Below are 22,441 nucleotides of genomic sequence, written 5' to 3'. Positions count from 1 at the left end.
AGGACTGAGGGTCAGCTAGGGGCTTGCTTTCTAGGGAGCTGGAGGAGGTGGAGGCGGAGGTTTCAGGTGCGCGTGTTCCCCAGGAGGAAAAGAGCGAGGCCTGAGAGCTCAGATTCCAGGAGACTCCAGGCAGAGTGGAGACCTTGGGAAGCCGAGCTCCTGGTCTTGCTCTCCACCTTGGACTGTGCTGTGAGTGACTGCTGGGCACCGGGCACCCGGTGACCGGCACAGGCAGGCCCAGGCCAAGCCTGTGCCGGCAGCTCTTACCGGCAGGGCCTGCTGCTGCAGGATGATGGGGGCCGACTGGTGGCGGTTCTTGTCCAGCTCTGTCCGCAGCCTTGAGTTTTCTGCCAGCAGCACCGTGTAAAGGTCACTGGGCAGGCTCTCTCTGGTAGAACCCAGGGGAAGGCCAGAGGCTGAGAGCATGGGTAAGGCTGTAGACAAGGCCACAGTTGCTGGTGAGATGGGCTTTCCTGCCTCCATGTCCCTGCCCTGATTTGCCCCAGCATTTTGCTCCAATCTGCCCCTCCTCTGCTCTCAAGCCTCCAGTGGCTCCCTACTGCCAGCACGATGGAGCCCACATTCCTTGGGCTGTCCTTCTAGGCTGTTTCCCTAGGTTGCCTTCCTGTCTCTCACCTAGACTCCCGACGACCTCAGTGGCCCTGAAAGTCTGGCCCAGCTTTCTAAAGACCCTTAGCACCCCCACCCCCCATACCCACTGCCTGGCTGAGCTCAGGGCTGGCCACACGGGGGCCATGATGAGGCTGCACAGGCGGCTCTGCAAAGTCCCTTGCTTTGCGCTGGACTGTTCCAGTGGTGGCACCTGGTTCTTTCCTGCTTATCAGAGCCACCTCTGACTGGCAGTTCTAGGTGGCTTTGGTTAACATCAATGGGGAAAAATACCGCAACGAATCACTGATTTAATCAAGCATGTTTGTTTGCTTTGCAGAGGCGGAATCTCTGAAGATACGAGGACATGGGGAAACAATTCAAAGTGTCCTGGAGCTAGAAGTTGGGAACTGCTGCTCCCTGGGAAGCACCCCTCTCGGCTCTAGTCTGCTGGGGCCTCCCCCGGGGAGGTCCAGCCTCTGTCTAGCCTGGCTCACACACTGTGTCCCAACTGTGTCCTGAGAGGCTTCCAGGGAAGGAGGGAGCCCAGGGGACCTCTAGAAGTCTCAGTGCCTGAATGAGTAGGGCAGTGGCAGGATCCCGGGTCTCCTAGATGCACAGATGTAGCTGAGCCGTGGGCCCTGCAGGAGGGCAGGGCCCCCAGGGCGGGGGAGAGCTGGGCGCAGATTCACTCACGTCGCCTGTTGGGAGGCGGCGGCCCGGTCCTCTCCCGCAGCCTGTCCTCCAGCACCTGCTCCATCTTCTCGATCACCTGGAGGGCAAGGCAGAGACTGGGCTGGCCCCGGGGCTCCACAGCCTGCTGTCGCTGGGGGCCTCTGGGGGTGGCCTGTCTGGCACCTGCCTTCTCCTGGTGCTGCACAGTCTCCTCCAGCGCCTTCATCTTCAGCAGCTTGTCCTGGTACCGTTTTAGCAGCGCGGCCTGCGGCTGCTGGGCCTGGTGCAGAAGGAGCAGCTCCTTCTCTCGATCATTCTTCTGTGGGGCAGGGGAAAGGAATGGGTGCCTGGGAGTCCCCTTGGCCCCTCTGCTGAGTCCTCCAGGGGGCTGGGCCCCCTTCCCTCTGTGCGCCTACTTCCTTTCCCTGCCGTCCCTCTTGCTCCCACACACCTCTCCCGCAACGCTGCGCACCCCAGCTCCCTCCCCACCCGAGCCCCAGCTCACTCGGATCAGCTCATTCTGCAGGTGCTGCACCTTGTCCTTCAGTGTCTTTATGTCCGTCTCGCTCAGCAGCAGTTTCTGCTTCATGGACGCTGCTGGGTGGGTGCGGGAGCTGGCTCAGGGAGGGCCCCTCCCAAATTGGCAGACAGCGGGGAGAGGGCAGGCGCTGTCAGCCCTGGGCCTGAGACAGGCCTGCACTCTGTCCCCCCCCCCCCAGAGGACCCGGCGGGGACGGGACGGGGTGAGTGTCTGTGAGCATGCGGGGCTCCTACTAACTAGCGCCAATCCAGCTGCATGCACACCTGGGAAAAGCTCCCTACCGCCCTGTTGCACAACCCAGAGCACAGGCCCAGGCAGGTGCCCGGATGCCCTCGGTGGCCTGTACGTTCTCACCCAGGCTCTGGGCCTCGTGGGCTTTGTCCTGCCCGTCTTCCAGCTCCTGCTGGGCCAGCTGGCTCCTCAGCATGCGGTTCTCCCCCTCCAAGGTGCTGGCCCGTTTCCGCAGAGACAGGATGTCCTCCGCCATCTTCTGCATGGCCCGCCGGTAGTTGTTCATCTCCTGTGGGTCCCAGAGCCCAGAGCTCAGCCCTCTGTCCCACGGGAGCCCCCATCCCACTTCTGCACCCACACTTGGAAATCAGTTTGTCACCCCCAAGGCCTACAAGCAGCATGAGCCCAAACCATGCCCCCAAGTCTTAGCAAGTCTCTGGAGGGGTGGTTACAACTGGCTCCTGGCCATGACAGGGCAGCTGCACTAATGTTTTCTCCCAGGGGCCACCTCCTGTCCCATGATACCCACTTAGGGGGACCCAGGGCCCAGATTCAAGGAGAGGGAGACTACTGGCAGCAGAGACTTGAAGTGATCTGGGCCAGGTCCCCAGAGTCTAAGGCACAGCCACTTCTTAGCCTTCCCCTCCTTCTATTCCCTCTTCTAGCTCCTCTTTCCTCACAGCTCTGAGGACCTGGGTAAGAACCTCTCAGAAATTCCACTAATGCAACTTGGGAGCTGACCTCGGCACCAGCCCCCAACCAGCCTTGCGGTCAGGATAGGATCCATACTAGGCCCAGGGGACCCAGGGTGGAGTTGGGATCCTGCTGCACGATGTGGGTTGCAAGGTGGGGCCAGGAAGCTGGACTCAGTCTTTAGGTTAGGAGTAACAGTAATCCTGGGACGGTAAACTAGTGCAGTCTCTGTGGAAAGCAATATGGAGATACCTCAAAGAGCTACAGGTAGAACTACCATTTGATCCAGCAATTCCATTGCTGGGTATCTACCCAAAGGAACAAAAGACATTCTATGAAAAAGACATCTGGGCTGGGCGTGGTGGCTCACACCTGTAATCCTAGCACTCTGGGAGGCCGAGGCAAGCGGATCGTTTGAGCCCAGGAGTTTGAGGTTGCTGTGAGCTAGGCTGACGCCACAGCACTCTAGCCTGGGCAACAGAGTGAGACTCTATTAAAAAAAAAAAAAAAAAGACATCTGCACTTGAATGTTTATAGCAGCACGATTCACAGTTGCAAAGATGTGGAAACAACCCAAGTGCCCATCAATACATGAATGGATTAATAAAATGTGGTATATGTGCACCACGGAGTGCTATTCAACTACAAAAAACAATGGTGATCTAGCACCTCTTGTATTATCCTGGATAGAGCTGGAACCCATTCTACTAAGTGAAGTATCTCAAGAATGGAGAAACCAGCACCACATGTACTCACCAGCAAATTGGCATTAACTGACCAACACTTAAGTGCACATACAGAATAACATTCATCGGGTGTAGGCAGATGGGAGGGGGAGGGAGGGGATGGGTATATTTGCACCTAATGGGTGCAGTGCGCACCGTCTGGGGGATGGACACGCTTGAAGCTCTGACTCAGGTGGGGCAAGGGCAATATATGTACCTAAACATTTGTACCCCCATAATATGATGAAATAATACAAAAAGGAATCAAAGCAATCCTAACATCTGAAGTTCACTGAGCATTTACTGTGTCCCGGGCAGCTTCTGAGCACGCCATGTGCATTCCCTCAGTCCTCAGGACAAGCCTGTGAGGGCGGCTACCAAAATCATCCCCATTTCCTGATGGGGAAACCAAGACCCAGAGAGGTGGGTACTGTGCTTGGTTACCAAACTCCTGAGTGGCAGAGCCAGGTTCTGAAATCCAGGTCCGCTGGGCCTTCAGCCTGTGCTCCTAAGCACTGCGCAGTCCTGCCATGGTACCCTCAGACATGGACATTTCACAATATGTTGACAAGTGACCAAAGCAGGCTGCAAAAATGAATTAGCAGTACAATGCCAATTTGGGGAAAAATTCATGTTTGCTCATTTATTTACCTAGGAGGATGCATGAGCTATATTTATATGCATTTGTTTTATAATCAAAAATTTAAAAAGTTTGGTGAAGGGAGTTTCTTAAATCTGAATAGCACCATAGGAAAGCAATCCCAAATGAAGCCACAAAGGTCTGGGGAGAGGAGGAGGAGGCGTGAGCTGGGAGGAGGGACGTGGAGCAGGGAAGCGAGTTCGCTCCGGAGTTGCTGAGTCCTGGTGGCCTTGGGCTTCTTGAAGCTGTGGGAGCCTCACACATGGGGGAGTGATGCCCCGGGTAGCGGAGCTCTGCCCCCAGATCCCACCTGGGCCCCTGCTGACTGCGGATGTGGCCTGGCTACCCCGCCACTGCCTCCCACCTGCTGCACGGCAGGCCTCGGCTTCTAAGGGAGGGGTCCCCAGACAGCAGGGGCTCGTCAGATACCACTTGTCACCTGCCGCTGTCTAGCCTTCTGGCTGGGCTCCCTCTAACTGGTGCCTGTGCCAGGTCCATCTCCCCGGCACCTGCCCCAGCCGGGTTCCAGGGCGGCTCCTCCAGACCTGCCCATCTGGTGTCCTCAGACAGCCCCGCCAACTGGGACACTCAGTCCAGGGACCGCACACATGCTCAGGGCTCTGTGGGCAGCCACGTCAGAAGCCCAGCGCAGCCCTTCACCTTCTGAGCCTCAGAGTCCTCATACGGGAGACAGCGGGCTGGCAGCGGGCTCAGAGTTGGTGTGGGGAGCCCCTGCCCCGGCAGGTATAATGCGGAGCTGCTGTTCTCGTCCCAGCCCGTTTCTGTTCTAAGGGCTGCTTCAGTCAACAGGCCAGACCCCTTCCTCTTCCTCCTCACTGTCCCCAGCCTCCCCGCCCCTCCTCCGCTATGCCCTAGATCTTCAATTATGGCGTCCTGTGACTGAGGAGGGCCCGAGAGGCTCAGCAGACTGGCTGGAGGAAGCCCACGGTATTTTGGCAAAGGAAATTTGTCCCCTCCTTCTCCAGCCTGGTTCAAACTCTCACATGTCTGCTCTGGACAATGACAACAGCAACCATGTGGGTTTCTCACCTTCCAGGGTTATCTCCTAGAGAAACACACACATACACGCCCAAGGAAACGTGTTCAAGGATGCTCACTGCAGCGCAGTTTGTGGTCTCATACTACGGCATGCTCAGCCTTCGGCCTGCAGGCGCAGTTACAAAGAATGACCCAGATTAACTGCCCTGACACAGAGGGATGGCCATGCTCGATTGTGAAACGAAGAGCAAATTACTATGATCTCATCCAGAGCTGGGACATATGTGTGCACACGAAACATCCAGGAAGGGGCCGCCAGCCCCTGGTCCTACCCCTGGGCCTGAATCTGATCACCCTCTCTTCTAATTCAGGGGCTCAACCTTTTTTAAGACCCCACTGTTCTCCAACTCAGCCACCCTGGGGTGAGCAGAGCCCTGTGACTAACACCCGCCCTTGGCAGGGGAAGAAAGCTGGGCCCAGGGTGAGAGGGCCAAGGGAGGGAGAGCATGGTGTCCTCGCCTTGGCCAGATGGTCCCTGCTGGACTGCAGCCCTCGGAGACTAGCCCCGTGGGCCTTCCACAGGTCCCTTTCCCCCGCCCCCCAGCCTGGCTGCGCTCTGAGAGTGGGGGCTCCCCAGGGTGATTGAGGGGGACCTTGGCCCTGGCCCCTCAGTCTCTATCCTGGCCAGTGCTCCATGATCATGGGAACCGTGTGGGCCGGTCCTCCCTCCTTGGCTTCCCTCCTCCCTGCCCCTGCACAGTGGGGACCTTGGGCAGCGCAGCTGGGCTGGGAGGCCACAGCCTGTAGGTGGGCAGCCCTGACCTCTCGCTGCAGCTGGAGCTGGGCCCCCTCCAGGGCCATGCTCTGCGTCACAGCCCAGCCTTGAGAACACGCAAGGCACTGCCCCAGATCACTGTTGTGGTCCTGCCCCCACCGCTGCCTGCTCCCCGCCCGTTCCCAGCCTGCTGGGGGAGGGGCAGGACAGTCCCTTCCCCGTCTTGTCTCTGGGCTGGCACGTCCTCTGGGGCACTGACTCCAAAGCCACTGTGCTTGTGCCTGAGCGCCCACCACGGCCCCTCACCCACCACCACCAGGAGCCCGGCTCTGAGGTGAGAAATGTCAGGTGGCTCCGGGTTTGAATTGCCCACTGCCACCAAGCACTGGTGGCCTCTGCTGCACCAGCACCTCCTCTTTGGCTCCAGAGAGGGGCAGGTGTTCTCTGAGCCTCAGCATTCTCACCTATGGAATGGGAAAATCACCCCCCTCAGTGGGGGTGCTGCAGGGAGGAGGGGAGGGGGTGGGAGAGGAGGGCCAACCCAGGCCCTGGCACCTCGGGTGCCTGGCAACGGTACCTCCCTTCCCTGCACCACCCTGGGAGTGCCTTCTTTTAAACAATCATCTTGTAAGAGCCCTGGGCACGGGGCACAGCGGTGTGATTATGTGGCTGCTCTCGTCTTGCAGAGCTCCGGCCTCCACTAAGGAGGAGGCGGCGGTCAGCACCTCCCCAAAGCCTGGCGGGGCAATGCAAGAAGCACCCCGCAGTAAGAAGCATGTGTGGAGGGATCGGAGGCACCTCGTCCAAAGACGTGTGTGGCTGCCACCAACTACACTGATCGCAAGGCCCTGTACCCTCACTGTATAGGTGGGAGACTGAGGCTGGAAGTGGCCTTCCCAAGGTCACAGAGACTCAGTATTAAGCCCACGCTGGAAGCAGCACAATAACCTCCCAGTCACCAACGCTTGCTGGGCGCTGTGTGTGCCAGTTCTGTCTGTGCCATGCTGCACCACGGAGCAGAGATGGGCCTAGACTGTCCTTGCCTGCTGTGGTCTCCCATCTACACTGAGGGGACAGCAATGACATATGTGACAGAGGGGAGCTTAGAGGAGGTTCTTTCCCGGCCTAGGCATCCTGGAAGGCTTCCTGGAGGTGGTGATGATCTGAGCTGACCCGGGGAGGATAAGGATAAGGAGTCACCTGGGGGTGGAGAGAGGGCTCTCAGGTAGAGGGGAGGCTGTGGCAAAGGCAGGGAGGCTAGAGCAGGTGTGGAAGGGCAGAGCTGGAGGGTTACTGGGGGCAGAGTGGAGGGAATGAGTACAGGGGTGCAGTTGCAGAGGCAGCGGGCAGCCTGAAGGGGGCCTCGGAGGCCAGTCTCAGGAGCCTGGACTCAGTTCTGAAGGCCACTGAAGGGGCTCAGCTGGGGAAGGTTTTGGGTGACAAGACCCCCTGGCTGCCCAGCACCGAGGACGAGGATGGATGGATGGGGACTGGAGGCCCAGAGCAGGGAGGCGCTGAGACCTCGGCGGTGGGCGGAGGCAGACTGAGGGGGCCTGGGCATGGCAGAGGGAGGTGGTGGAGGAGGCGGTGTGGAGCCTGGGGTCCTTGGGTGGGGGAGGTGCCTGCCCCGAGTGGGCAGGAGGAGCTGGGTTGGGGAGGAGGGGCTCGCCGGGGGTGGAGGTGGCCAGCAGGCGGCTGATGAGGTCGGGCTTGCCGTCTTGGTGGGAGGGAGGGGTGGGAGAGAGCCCTCAGGGCTGTGACCGGAGCCTCGGGAAGGGAGCAGATCTTCGGGGTAGGGGAAAGTCGAGATGAAGGGGCTCGAGGACAAAGGGTGGTGGCGGGAAGAGGGGCCCCCATTGCTGGGGCACGTGCCGCTGGAGGCAGGAGGACGGGGCGGGAGCAGGCTGCCAAGGCCAAGGCTGCGACGGCTTCCCAAGGAGGGGGTCAGCTGCCGCCAGGTCACGAAGGGCAGATAGACACAGCTGCCACTGGAGACAGTGTAGACAGTGTGAACAACGGCGCACAGAGCAAAGCCATCTCCGTTACAGCATCGGAGAGGAGGCGAGACAGTCAGGGATCGCCAGAGAGGTGAGGACAGGGCGGAGGGCACCACGCTGCCCTGAGGAGGAGCGCTGGGGGCGAATGCCCTGCCCTGTGAGCAAAACCACGCATGCGCCCTTTGGGTGAAGTTAGAAAGGGGACGTTGGGCCACAGTGATCCGAGAGGCATGCTTAGGTGGTGACAGCACAGAGAAGCAGAGCAAGGAAGTGAGGCGGGCAGAGTGGTCACGTCCGCCAGAGCAGGGATGCGGCCGGGAGGGACATGGGAGGCCTGAGAGTGCTGCTGATGCTCTAGTTCTTGGCCTGGATGGTGGCTTTGTGGATGTTGGCTTTATAATAATTGGCTATATTCCATATTTTTGTTCAATGCAATTTTGTGCACAATTTAAAAGGTTTTTGAAAAAAGAAGAGATCTGCAGAGGGAGCCTCTGGGTGTGGTTGGAGGAGGTGGCCCCTGGTGACCTGGGCCAGTGCTCTGAATGCCAGGTCGTGGGCTGAGGTCTGAGGGCAGTGAGGCTGAGAAGGGAAACAGGTAGCTGGGGACACAAGTAGCTGGGGACACAGTGTAGAGCAGAGGCAGGGGCAGGGAGAGGGGCTTTTCTGGAGAATCAGAAGACAGGAGGGAGGGGTGCATGGGGTCAGGGGCTGGAAAGGTGGGGTGGAGTGGGGAAGGAGGCCTGAGACAGGTAGCGGGCTGACGCAGTGTGGGAGGCAGGGCCGGCTGGGGCTGGAGTGGGTGCAGAAGGTTGGTTTGCTGGACTGGGCACACACCCTCTCCTCCTTCTCCCCTCCCTGGGCAGCCACCCAATCACTGGGTGCCCAGGCCAGGAGGATCCATGGCGGCAGGCCCCGGCCAGCTGCATGTGTTTGCCTTGCAGCCGGCAGAGGGCAGCCGCGTCCCACGGACACTCCAGCTTCAGCCTGCGGAGGATGAGGCCAGCCTGAGCGCCCCGCAGCTCATGTTGTGGGAAGACATGGACTGGGGTGCCTTGCTCCCCAGCCCCAGGTGCACATGACCTGCCTCCAGGAAGTCCGCCCTGCCTTCCAAGCCCTTAGCCCAGGAACTCCCATCTCAGAGGTTCTGATGATGGGGCCAGAGAGGCGCAGTGACTTGCTCAAGGTCATACAGTGAAACTTGAACCTCAGCCGGAGCCTCTGTCCTGGGCCAACCCCAGGGAAGACAGTGAGCCTGGGTGGGGAGGATAGGGGATTGGCACAAGACCCATCTTGAAGTGACCCCAACTCTTCCCTGCCACCTGCTGCCTTCCTGCTGCCTTCCTGCTGCCCCGAGACGGAGGAGGCCCGAACTAACCGTGCGGCAGAGGGCGAGGCCCACCAGCCCCAAGCTGCTGAGGACTCTGAGCTGTGGAGTAGAGACGAGCCCACCCTGCTCTGCTTGGCTGAGTTCCTGACCCGCAAAACTATGGGATGTATGAAAGAAAACATTATTGTTTTAAACTACGTTTTGGCGTAGTTGGTTATGCAACAGTGGGTAACTGGAACATTCTCCCTGACCTCTCAGGCCCCTCTAATGGCTCCCGCTGCTCTGGTGATAAACTTCCAACTTGGAACTTCAAGGCGGTCCATCCTGGCGTAACTAGACCCCTTTCCGGATTCAGCCCTGGCCACTCCCCCCAGGGGCCCGGTTCCTTTCAATCCTCAAAGCATACCGACCTGTGCCAAGAAGCCCTCCCTGACCCACACCAGCCCGGCACTGCCCACTGCTCAGGGGCCACCTACACGCTCCTCCAGCTCCGGGAGACCCCGACAGCAGGGAGGGCCTCCTGCCCCTCCGACCTCCTCAGGCGGACCTTTGACCTGCTCCTGCCAGATTCCCACCACTGACAGGCAGCACTCCTGCGGGCCTCTCAGAATGTCAGAGGCCTCGCTTGGCTATCTCGGTTACCAGCACCTTTAAAGGGAATTTATTTCTTTTAAATAAATGGAAACATTCAGCTTGAAAACTGGTGCTGGCCTCCCCCCGTCCCAGAGATCTGGGAGCAGGAGCCCAGATCTGAGGGAGAGGGTGGGGGCTGGGCCCAAAGCTCTGCTGAAAGAGACGGGCCTACTGCGGTTAAGCAGCCCCTTTACTCCTGGAAACACCCAGGCCAATGCCACTGTGTGCCTGGCCCCTCTCCCTTCCCACCCGCTGTGGGGCCCTATGACAACAGAATGCACTGGCCGCAGGAACAGGTTTCTTTCTTTCCCTCCATTCACTTTGAACCGCATCACCAGCAGAGGGCAGGCAAGGGAGGACGGCGAGCCTCTGGGCAGTGGGGACACTGAGGCAGCAAGGGCGTGGCCGAGTGAGAGCTGTGGTCCAAGGCACAGGGGTGGGGCTGGGGAGGTTTGGGCAGAGAGGTCTCTGCGATGGGCTTGCCTGGAGGTGGCAGTCTGGAGGAGGCACTGGCGGGCCCCTTCTCCGACCCCAGGGGGCCCCAGTGTCCCAAGCCCCATTCCGGACTCTGTCTTGGTATATATCTGCCTTCGGCCTGCTGCCCAGCAAGGGTGGCAGCAGCGTTTCCACCCCTAGGCTCAGCTCTGTTGGGGGGTGGGGAGACCCCTCCCCTGAGAGTAGGAGGGGCCTGCTAGGGGACACAGCTCACACCTCCCAGTGTACGTCCCGGGGGAGGGGCCGCAGCAGGGGAGGGGTGGAGCTGGACCTTTGAGGCACAGGTGAGATTTGGTCGGACTGGGTGGGGCCTGAGGTGTGGAGAGCCAGCAGCCCGAGCAAAGCTGTGGGGGCTGACGCGGGCCTGGACGCTTTGGAGGCAGCAAACACCTCGGCCTGCTGCATGGAGGGAGCTGGAGCAGGCCTCGCTCCGGCCAGCCGGACTGGCGGTGTCTTGAGTGCCAGGCCAGGAAGCTCTGCTTCTGAACCTAGAGCAGTCAGGAGTCACAGAAGGTTCTAGAACCAGGACCCTGCTCACCCCAGATCCCTGCTCCTGGTTCGCCTCGAATGTCTTCTGGGCCTCCCAGCCACAAGGAATCTGTGCAAATTGCTGCTTAAAGCAGATTCCCTGCTCTATGGAAGCTGCCCTCCCAGGGAGGGGAGGCAGTTGCTTCTTTGTTCAGCCCAAGATAATAGCAAAGAAACAAAAGGGGTGCATGTTCCCATTATTCTGTGCTTTTTTCCCCTTCCTGCTGCAGCAGTGGTGGTGCCTAGAAAGCTTTTGTGCTTGGCTTGGTGAAGTTCTGAGGGGTGGCAGGACCTTGGCCTGCAGCTGACCCCAGCCTTGTCTAATTGGCCCCTGCAGGAGCCGGGTGCTAATTGGGCCTGGTGTGGGCAATGGCGCTGTGGTGGGGGTGGGGCTTCCTGGAAGGTGCAGTCTTCCAATTCCCATCTCCCTCCCAGGCCTTCCTGAACTCCTCAACCCAAGGCTCCACTCTGGGCCCTCCTCCTCCAGGAAGACCCCTGGGCCACCCCAAGCCCAGCCATCAGTCACTTCTCCTCAGGCATGTGGCTCAGAGTCCTGCCTCCGCTGACAGTGGCTTGGGGCCAGCCCTTGCCCCCAGCCCAGGGAAGGATGGGGCTGGGCACTCAGGGGGTGGTGTGGGGACCCCAGCCCTGGTCTCACAGGCCCTGCTCACTCTCCCCCAAAGAGCCATTCCCCACTGGTCACCTCCTGCCAGAATCCCTCTGGTTAGAGCTTCCTGCCTCTGGAAGGCCCCACGTGGCGGCAGGGAGGAGCCCTGGCTGGGGAACGTGGGTTCTGACCTACCCCTGCCCACAGCTGCTGTGCAGGCTGGAGCCAGGCCCTCGCCCACCTTGTGCCCTGTCGTCGGCACGGCGGGGTGGGGAGGACCTGCCGGGTTGTGCTCAGGGATTCTTGCCACATCGCAAGAGGAAATGCTTTGGCAACTGCGCTGTGCATGAGAAAGCTTATCCCTAACTGAGGCAGCCGAAGCCCCTGGCCTAGGGCTGCTCTGCTTTCTCGTGGCTGCCCGCATCTGCCTGCACCACGCCCTGCACCGCCAGCAAGCCTTCCCAGACTAGCCCAGGCCCAGCCCCTTCCAGGACCTGGGGCTGGACCTCCAGGACGCCAGAGCTAGGGCCGGGTTAGCAGGAGAAAATGGTCGCGGTAAGGGATTTTCCCAGAAGCCCTTCTCTCCTCCCCCTCTGGGGAGGGGGCTCAAGTGGGCCCAGCTGGGGCTTGGGGAGCCCCAGAGAAGGTTCCCGTGACCATGAGCATCTAGGGCCCAATGTTCCGGTCCTCTCCCACCCTACGTCCCACTTGCACAGGCTCTGGGAATACCTCTGTGGGTTGCCCAGCAACACGCCCAACACACCTGCCTTCTAGGTGAGCCAACCCATCCTTCCAGAACCAGTGGGTGTGGGGGCAACTTACAGAGCAGCTGTTCACGAGGCCCAAGACAACCTTGGGGGCTGCAGGGGGTGAGGACCCTGGGTCCCCCATCTTTACTGCTAGCAGTCCTCTTTCCCAGGGTGGGTCCCCAGGGACTGTTGCTACAACAAGTGCCTGCCTGGTGACTGAGCCCTGCCCTGAGCTGGAAGCAGGCAGGACCATAGGGCCACTTCCTCTTTGTTCCATGGTGGGGGCACCTGGGTGGGGTGGCTGAGATCAGGCTAGGCTCATTCCTTGGCCAGGAACAGCAAGGAGACAGCAGGGCCAGGGAGGGCATCGGGGCCCTTCAGGGCTGTGGCCTTCAGACTTCCCCAGCTTCAGGCTCAGCTGCCCCTAGATGACCTTGGCCGCCCTCCCCTTCTGTGCCCCTGGCTCAGCCCATACCCTGTCTGCCCTGTCTCTGCCCCTCAGCCTCGCCCTCTGTCCCTGAGTCTCCCTGTGCCCCCCAGTCTCCTCTCTCTCTGCCCCTCAATCTCCCTGTCCCCTCAGGAGCGCCTGCCCGCAGCAGCCTAGGCTGGCCCGCTCTCCTCCTGCAGCTGCACAGCTTGGGCCCCGCCTGGCCCTCGGGGCCTTCCCAGCTCTGCTTTCCTGGGGCTCCGGACAAATTCCTTTCCCTTTAGTTCAGCAGAGACATGGGTGGATGTTTTTAAAAGGAACTCACTGGGAAGTAAAGGGAAAACAAACCCAAACAAGCCAGCCCACCACCTAGAAACGGCGGCGTTGGCCGTGAGGGCAGAGCTGGCCAGGCCTGGCTTGCAGAGGCCTCCTCCGAGGGCACGGAAGGTCTGTGGCCTTCTCCCCAGCCGCGCGGGGCCCAGCCTCTGTGCCAGCCAAGCTTGGTCCCAGAGCCTTTCGTGACGCGCCCCTCAATCGGGGCCTGGTGAGACGCCTGCCCAGCATTGGGACTGCACAGATATTTGTTTACTTATTTAGTGAATGAATGCCTGGCTGACAGGGTTCTCTGGGGCCTCAGTGGTGGCACAATAATGACCCCCGAGAGACGTCGCTACCTGTTCACAATCCCTACCCCTGGCCGTGGTGCCTAGCTAGCACTCTACTTGGGTGGGCCCTGTCCTCTGTCAGCGGCGCAGGGGCCCTTCCTCTCACCTGCAGGCCCCGTTTTGCACACAGTTGACTTTTTTAGTGGGGTCTCTTCCTCTGAGCGACAGGGTTGGGCCGGGGCTCCACAAGACCCTCCCCACGCCGCTTTGTCGCTCCTATTTTAGCTGGCCCGGTGGAGTGGAGAGAGAGTGGGCTCTGCTGCCAATCGGCTGAATGACTTCGGACAGGTCACTTAACTTCTCTGAGCCTCAGTTTCCCCCTCTGTGAAATGGAGCACCTCCCTGTGCCCGTCTCACAGCGCTGTTGGGGGGTCAAATGAGGCTGTGGGCGTGAAGCTCCAAGCACAGTGCCTGGCCATAAGAGCGGCTCTGGAAACAGTGCTCCCTCCTCTGTGCAGCCCTCGTGAGGGGCTCTAATGCTCTCCTAGGGAAATGACAGTGAGGTGCTTGGTGGTGCTGGCCACTCTCCCCGGATGACGCCAGTTACCCCACGGGCAGCCTGGATGTGGGCCCTCGACCTTACCGATCCCAGCCTCAGACTCCCTTCCAGGCACGGCTGCTGCCTCCTGCTGTGCGTGCCGTTCCCATCCCACACCTGGGGGCCAGAAGCCTGGGAGGATGGCGACGCCAACTGATCCCCCCAGCCCAGCTCTCAGCAGCCCCTCCCTGCAAGGGGCCCAGTCCTCCTGCGCCTGCCGTGCTCCAATCGATTGAATCTGCTCCCATCCGCGGGCATGCCATGAATTTTTCATCAAAAGCCTGTAGACTTTGGGAAACACACAATTAGAAGCCCCATCAATAATGCACCACGTGGAGGCCTCCTCTGAGCTCAGCCAGGCCCCAGACATGGCCGTCTTCCAGCCTGGCTCTGGGGGGCGGGAGGAGGTGGACCCCCAGGGGTTCATCACTGCAGGGACACCGAACAAGTGTGGGCTGCTGAGAGGGTGGGAGAGCCCTTGAGCAGGCCCCAGGGACTCACCCTTTCTCAGGCATTTTATCTGTAAAATGGGTCCTAACAAGCCCCCCAGTTCCTTCCCCACCCTTTAAAGCACAGCAAGACACCCCCAAAATATTGCTATGTAAAGACTAGTGTTCTTTGTGGGGCTGGGGATGTCCTTCTTCAGGGAGTCCCAGGGAGCCGGGCAGGCACTGGGCTGGGGTCGAGGTGGGGGCAGTACAGAGATGCCCGGTGGTGTTGGGGGCTTTGTTCGCATTTGCTTCACCAGCTCTGCGGTCAAGGTCCCCTGCTCCTGGCCTCACCCCCACCCCAAGCCTCATAGTGCAGCTCCCTTTCCACCAGCCACTGGCTGCAGCCTCAGAACCTTTTGGGGCACACACAGGTCTGGTCCTCCTGCCTCTGTGCCTTTCCTCACGCAATTCCTCCACCAGCAGGAAGGAGGCGCCCTCATCCCGCCTCTGCAGATCCATCCTGCATCCTACTGCCTCCCGATGAAGGAAGGCTTTCCCACTCGCCCTGGCCTCCTTTCTGAATTTCCGGAGCATGAACCAGGTAACAAGAGCTCACCATGAGCTGATCAATCGAACCTGTCCTTCCAGTAACCTAATAAAGTAGCTTCTGCCCATTCCCCAGAGAAGAGTGATGCCTGAGGTCGCAGAACCTGTCTGAGTGGGGGAGCTGGCTGCAGCCTGCGCTCTTAGCCACCACCCAGACCCTGGTGCTGGATCTCTTGTTCTCCACCAGCCTTGGCCTTGGCCCTCAAGTACACCAGGGCAAGGCTCATGCTTCCAGCTTCCTCACTCACAGGGCCAGGGTCTCCCCGTTGCAGGGCCCAAGGCTAGCTGAACCCAGGAGGGGCATGCAGGACATTGGTAACCATGCTCAGCTGCTGGCAGGAGAGTCTCAAGCCAGCCTTGCCAGAAGGTCCAGATGTCTTCCTGGTCCCTCATAGTGGCTTCCCCTGGGCCCCACACCCATCTCCTGGAGCCCCACTGTCTGTGCCGTTCCCCTGATCCTAGGGGCTCATGCATGTCTGGCTCACACCTTCTGCAGCTGTCCTGCATCCTGTCACTTCCTGCAATAAAGCCAGTACATTGGACACAAGGGGGAGGACAGGAGACAGGTCTGAGGCAGTGTTTACCATTGCTTTTGGTGTGTTGTCAGATTCTTTTGGGCCCTGCCTGGCTGAGGGCCTCTGCTCCAGCCTTGGAGGGGACTTATGGGCACCTGGAGTTCTGTGTCCCCACACATGGGCCACATGAGGTGAGAAACACCAGCACCTAGAGGCGGGACACGTGCCAGGGGAACATGGCCCTCCATTTCTAAAACCCTCTTTTGGCAGGAATGCACCACTGAGCCTGCAAGACTCATGAGGGCCAAGAACTACACTGCCCCACCCCACTCACAGCCCCAGCCAGATCCTGACCCCAGGAAAGGCCTCGCTGTGATGCCAATGACATGCACACAGGGGCCCAGGGTAGGGCTGGGAACGGTGAGGGAGGACAGGAACTTGGTTAAGGCCCCTCCTTGTGTACTGCACAGTGTGCATCTGCCTTTGGTCCTAACTGGATCCACTGCCTGGCCTGAGGTCCCCATGACCTTAACAGTGGGCAGCCAGGGTGGCAAGAGGAATGTCTTCTCCCATCTACAAGGGGGGGTGTGAGCATTGCTTTTCCCCAACCCAGGCCAAGGACACTAGGGTCCCTTCGGTTCAATACCTGCTATCTGACAACCCAATTGGTCCAGGCCCTGTGCCTGGCACAGTGGACACAGATGAGACCAAAGCTTAGTCTCTGTCCTTGAGGAGCATGCATCCTGCTGGATGTGGCAGCAGGACAAATCATATGGTGAATGCAGTAGTGGGGCAGCCCCTCAGCCAGCCCTTCCCCACCTCGGGTGTAAGCAGGGGTGCACTGGAAGGCATGTCAGAACTGGAGATGGGTTTTGAAGGGTGAGTAGAAGTTTGTTAGGTGATAGATGTGTGAGGAAGGGGTACAGTCCCAGCAGAAGGAAGATCAGGAGCAAAGGTGGGAAAGTGAGAAGCAGCATGGTGCACTGGGGTGAGCCTGGCAGACAGGACGTGTGGAGAGGAGCCTGCAGCAGCTGCAGGGCCTGGTCATGGGGGCCTTGGGTGCCAGGCTAAGGCTGGGCATAGAGCCTATTAGAATCAGGTGAAGCGGGTGGGGCCAGAGCCAGATGCTGGCACCGGCATGCCTGTGAATTCCCAAAGACCCTCCCAGTGTAAGGCCTGGTTGCCTTGTAAACAAACCCAGTGGCTATGCAGCACCCAGAGCCCAGGGAGGGCAAGAGGTTGCCTGGCCTCCCACGGAACTTTCGTGGCTGGTTTAGCTCAGTATTCGTAGCCCTCCAGGGTCAGAAATCTGTGCTCAGGGCCAGAAGCACAGTCTATCAGACTTGGAAGGGACCGAGAGACCTTCTGGAGGAGAGACTGGCCCAGAGCAGAGTAGGTGGGGCTGTTGGCTGCCAAAAGCCTCAGGATGGGGAGACAGCCAAGGGCAGGTGTCCTTGAGATGCTGCCTTTTCTCAGTTCTCTGGGTGGGCCACCTGCCCTGGCATCCTGGAGCCACCAGGCTGTGACTCACCCCACTCTGGGAGCTATCCAAGTCTAGGCTCCTGTGCCACCCTTGACAGATGCCGCTCAAAGGAAACAGAGACTTGCAAGTGGCTTCTTAGCCCCTTTCCAACCCTGTGACTCAAAGACGTCACTGTTCTTGGACAGCAACCTGCCAAACCTCAGGCAGCGGGAGCCAGAGCTAGGACCAGAACCGAAGCCCTGCCTCCCAGCACCCAGGGGCAGCCAGTCTTCCAAGGGAGGGTGATTTGGGGTAGGGAGCTTCCTCTGGAGGGCTGAAGCCCTGACTGGTGGGCTCAGGCTCAGAGGGGTTTGCGAGGGGCTCAGGCCATGCTTGGCTCACCAGGGGGAGGGACAAAGGTAGGGGAAAGAAAGGAAGGAGGAGGAAGACTTGGCCTTGTCTTCAGGGGTCCTAGACCTCAGGGGAGACAGCACGCCACCCTGAGAAGACCCAGTCTGAGGGGGAGACGTGACCCTGCCCAGGGAGCCCCAGTTTGTACAAGGAGGAGGGCTGCCCGTGCCTGCTCTGGAGCACATCTGCGGAGGAGGCAGGACGCACACACTCCCGGTAAGGACACATGAAAAGAACAGATGGTGCCAACAAGTGCAAATTAATTGAGCGAAGCCTGTGTACATAGGCGCCGCGAACAGGCGCTGACAGCTTCGGAGGGGCTGGCGGGGGCAGGGCGGGGAGCTGGAGAAGCCGTAATGAGCGCTTATCGATGTCTCGCTGCCTGCAGCCGCAGCACGGTTATTGACGGGGCCTGTCTATAAATCTCCCGGCCACGTCTCCAGAAACCTTAATTACGGGCCCTCATTACCCTTCACACCTCTAGGCACAGGAGACCCGCCTGGCAGCCGTTGATGCGCGAGCTGCCAGGGATGCTGGGGACACAGGCGGGGCTGTGGGGACACAGGCTGGACGCTGGGGACACAGGCGGGGCCGTGGGGACACAGGCGGGGCCGTGGGGACACAGGCTGGATGCTGGGGACACAGGCTGGACACTGGGGACACAGGCGGGGCCGTGGGGACACAGGCGGGGCCGTGGGGACACAGGCTGGATGCTGGGGACACAGGTTGGACACTGGGGACACAGGCGGGGCCGTGGGGACACAGGCGGGGCTGTGGGGACACGGGGCGGATGCTGGGAGCACAGGCTGGACGCTGGGGACACAGGCTGGACGCTGGGGACACAGGCTGGACGCTGGGGACACAGGCGGGATGCTGGGGACACAGGCTGGACGCTGGGGACACAGGCGGGGCCGTGGGGGCACAGGTGGGACGCTGGGGACACAGGCTGGACTCTGGGGACACAGGCGGGGCCGTGGGGACACAGGTGGGACACTGGGGACACGGGCAGGAGACTGGGGACACAGGCGGGAGACTGGGGACACAGGCAGGGCCGTGGGGGCACAGGCGGGACACTGGGGACACAGGCAGGGCCGTGGGGGCACAGGCGGGACACTGGGGACACAGGCGGGACACTGGGGATGCAGGCGGGACTCTGGGGACACAGGCGGGGCCGTGGGGACACAGGTGGGACACTGGGGACGCAGGCGGGACACTGGGGACACAGACGGGGCCGTGGGGACACAGGTGGGACACTGGGGATGCAGGGGGGGCCGTGGGGACACAGGTGGGACACTGGGGATGCAGGCAGGGCCGTGGGCCCTACTCGGGTGCAGGGGCAGCCTCCAGGCAAGGGCAGGGGTGGGAAGGGACTTTGGAGACAGAGAACTCTGGTTACTTCCAATTTTGCTGGTTCCTCTCAGCTCTGATAAGCATCTTGCCTCTCTGAGCCTCAGTTTCCCTGCCTGTAGGATGGGCAGAGGGTGGCGGTGAAGATTAAGTGAGCAAGTCTGTCCAGTGCTGAGCCCTGCACCTGGCAGTGGGATGTGAGTGACGCGTGTCCCTTCCCTCTCTCCTCAGTCATTGCCTGAAGCTACCAAGAAAGGAAAGCAGCCCCTGATGGCCGGCCACAGCTGGACCCTGGTGGTCTCCTGCTGAACATAATGTCAGCATTATACAAGGCCACTCTCCGGCCACTCTGTAGCATGTGTGAACACAGGTAAGGCATGGACATTGTCCGAACCATGGAGAAGACCAAGCGTCTCCCTTTCCTGGCTCCCTTCATTGCTCCTGCCTTCTAGACAAGGGTCACTGTGGCTCTCGTAGAAGTACCTGCCTCCCAAGAGCACCCAGCCGAGCAGGGCCCTGCTTCCTTCAACCCTTCCCCAAATCACCCAACGCCAACCTGATCCTTTACATCCTTTCCAACTTGCTCTTCCTGAGATGCCCACAGCTCCCTGTGGTCGCACCCCTTGCTACAACGAGTCAGCGAACCACGTTTGCCCGACCGCAGGTGTGTTAGGTGCGTCCCGGAGGGCCGCGATCCCACGGTTTAGAGCATCGTCTCTTAGATTAGTGTGCTCTCCACGCTTAATTCCAGGCTGTCATTTCTACCCTCCTCCGTCCCTTATTTTTAGGAAGCTGTGTGCCCACTGCTTCTGTTCACTGTCCCCACCCAGCAGGGGGAAAGCCCTGGGGCAGGGGCTGTGGAGGGGAGAGATCGGGGGCACCTGCCAGGAAGAAGCCCTGGCTAAGCATCTGGGCCTCTTGGGGAATCCCAGGGCCTAGACCACCTTGATCCATGGGTGGGACAGTGGGTGGGGCAGGGGCTGGGCCAGGGAGCTCAGCTGTAACAGGTGAGCCGGAGGTGGGTCTCACCTGCGCCCTGTAAAGCCAGCACTGGGAGGGCCAGTGGAGAGGGAGCATTCTCTGTTCCCAAGGCCCAGGCCTGGTTTGCCGGGAGGAGCAGAGGGAGGCTGGTGCGGCGGGGCAATCCTTAGGGTGCTGCCTGGGGCGGCCTGCCCTGGGGTGGGGCGTGCATAGGCCCCCCATCTATGGAAGCCCACCCACCTGTCTCTGCCTCTCAAGTCCCATTCATAGCTTTTGTAGGTGTGGGCAGGGTATGCTCCCTCCCAACCCATCCCCAGTGGCTCAACCCCCGCGGCTGGTTTACCCTTCCTGCCTCCAGCCCAGCCAGAGCCTCCTTCCCAGCCCTGTGCTGCTGAAACACTCCATTTCTGTCTGGCTCCAGGTCACCCCACAGCTTCACAATTTCTGCTTTCTGAAACCTGGGCAATGCTTCCAGAAGTCTCTGTGCTCAACTTTGCCTTTTGAGACTGGAGCTCAAGGCAGTCGTTCCTTTCAGAGCCTATCTCCCCCAGCTTGTCACGCAGCATTTTGGCCACTGTCCCCCCACGAATTGCCCTCCCCCACCGCTTCTCTGCACCCTCCTTCAGCCTTAACCACCGCCCAGCTCTTGTCTGCTTCCCAAGCAACGGAACTCCAGGGCCCAGACCCTCACAGACACAGGTGGCAAGGAGGGGGGGGGGGCTCTATGGGGCCAGCCTGGAGTACCCTCCCCACTGAGTCTCTTGGGTGGCCCTGCCCATGCCCACCCAGGGCGCCGGGTCAGTCTCAGGGTTCCAATCCTGATTAGCCAGGCCTGCACCACGCCCACCTCTCTGGTTGCTGCGCTGCACTGCTGGCTTGGAGTCTGTAAGCTCCCTGCCCGCTCCCTGCCCGCTCCCTGCCGAGGCGGCTGGTAGAGGACATGGGGGAGTCTGGACTGGGTAGGGTAGAGACTCAATAGATTCCTCAAGGGAGTGGCTGATGGCTGTGTGACATGAGTGCCTTGGAGGGGCAAGGAGAGATGGGAACTGGTCCAACTCTCTGACACTGTCCTCCGTACCCTCTGCTGGGAAGATAAGGCACGAGAGGCTCTTCATAGCTCACAGAGCCCTCTCCAGGCACCACGAGAGTCTCACAGCCAGGCTGTAGGGTAAGGGTTAGCACTATCCCCATTTCACAGCTATAAAGACTGAGGTTCCTGTAGGTGCCGGCTGAGAGCTGAGTCGGAAGCAAACATCTCCTCTGTGGTCCAGACCGTCCACGTTAGTTGCTTAGGAAGGAGCATTTTCTGCATACAGTGGGCACACACTTATGGAATACCTATTGTGTGCCAGGCACCTGGGATGGAGGGGTGAGGGGATACAAGGCGGAGCAAAGCCCTGGAGCTGTGAGCAAGCACATCAGGGCTGGGTGGCTGTAGAATATTCTGGGCTCGAGTAAAGGCTCAGGGCACAGGCTTCAGTGGACCCAGTGTGCATCAGCCTGAGGGGCTCACGGCGCAGGTAAGGGAGCCGTAGATGGGCTCAGGGCAGGGGCAGCTTACCTAGATTTGTGCTGGGGACAGGTCAGCTGGGGCTGTGTCCTAGGGAGAAGGGGCTGCCAGCTCCCCACCCTGAGTGGCCCCATGGGAGCCCCCACCACACAAAGGAGAAGGCGGGAGGGAGCGGTCTGCCTCTCACCTCTGTGAGACCCCAACTGGCCAAGCGGGGCTGGGCGGGCTCCCCAGCCGGGGGAGAAATAGTGAGATGCCTCCAGTCTCCCAAACTAGTCCTCTGAGGGTCCAGCGCCATTGCCCTCTCCTGGCCTTCCAGATCCCGGCCCCAGCCAGCCCTCTGCAGGGCCCACCCCTCCGAGGCGGATTTGCATATCTGAGAGTGAACTCATTCTTTCTGCTGAGGAGGCTGAGGCCACCGCCATGCCACCCGGGCTGCTGAGCCCCCTTTGTCTGTTTGAGTAGCACTGGCTAAAGGCTGAAGGATAATTAGTCCCACGTGGACAACTGTCCCCCCTCCTTGAAGATTTAAAGGCATAGCCCACACACTGCAGCCACTCGGATCTCCCCCTTTTTCTCCCAGCCCCTCCCCGCCATCCTAAGGGGAGATGTCTGCGCTGGCAGGAGCCTATGAATGGCTATTTTATCTGATTAAACTGGGAGTGAACTGGCTGTTCTCTATTATCTGTGGACTTGATGGGATATTTAGCACCAAACGTGGTGTGCGTGTGTTTGTGTGTATGTGTGTTTGTGTGTATGTGTGTGTGCGCGTGGACTGGGCCTTTCTAGTCCATGTGTCAGGAGGAAATTGGATTGCACTGAAAGGCATTTAATCTGAGTGCAGGGGCACACCCTGACAGAGTCCCTGGGCTGGGGGAGGGACAGCTCTGTCCTTAGCCCTGGCCCTGTGTGTTCCAGGGTCCCAGCCTGGTCCTCCTCAGAGGGCGGAGTTGGTGGGGTCCAGAGGACATGCACACCCAGAGCCTGTGCCCCCTTTGGACCACACCCAGGGTAACCGGGACCGAATTCCCTCCTGCTTGCAGGGCCTGTCCTCCTGAAGGTGGCAGTGTAGCCCTGTGCTCTCGAATATCCCGCAAAGTCTGACACTGAGCAAGGCGAAGAGAAAGGGAAGGGGTGGGACGAGGCCGGGGCCGGGAGCGCTGTCCCTGTGCTCTGAGGGTTCGGCGAGCTTGTTCACAGGTGTTTGTCAAGGTGGAGGAGCAGAACGTGTTTAACAGTTTGCTGGCTTCGGCTTGATTTATAACTTTCATTACTTGGGGTCTAGACACATGGCATGTGGGCCTCACTTGCACTCTCAAATGTC

The 22,441-nt window shown here is 60.2% G+C and overlaps 1 protein-coding gene across 1 annotated transcript in view; it reads right to left on the bottom strand.

Moving 5' to 3' along the window:
- CCDC33 (coiled-coil domain containing 33) overlaps positions 1 to 22,441 on the bottom strand; it is an 85,132-nt gene that overhangs the window by 3,145 nt on the left and 59,546 nt on the right. Inside the window, exons 12-16 of the mRNA XM_012748251.2 lie at positions 2,180 to 2,345; positions 1,790 to 1,878; positions 1,472 to 1,603; positions 1,306 to 1,381; positions 268 to 434 (exon numbers count right to left, since the gene is read on the bottom strand). Coding sequence (XP_012603705.1) covers positions 268 to 434; positions 1,306 to 1,381; positions 1,472 to 1,603; positions 1,790 to 1,878; positions 2,180 to 2,345 — 630 coding nt within the window. The remainder of the gene's footprint in view (positions 1 to 267; positions 435 to 1,305; positions 1,382 to 1,471; positions 1,604 to 1,789; positions 1,879 to 2,179; positions 2,346 to 22,441) is intronic.

Source organism: Microcebus murinus, chromosome 6, assembly GCF_040939455.1.
Source record: "Microcebus murinus isolate Inina chromosome 6, M.murinus_Inina_mat1.0, whole genome shotgun sequence".
Lineage (NCBI taxonomy): Eukaryota > Metazoa > Chordata > Mammalia > Primates > Cheirogaleidae > Microcebus > Microcebus murinus.
Note: the sequence above shows the minus strand (reverse complement) of the source record. Positions and strands in the feature narration are given on the sequence as shown.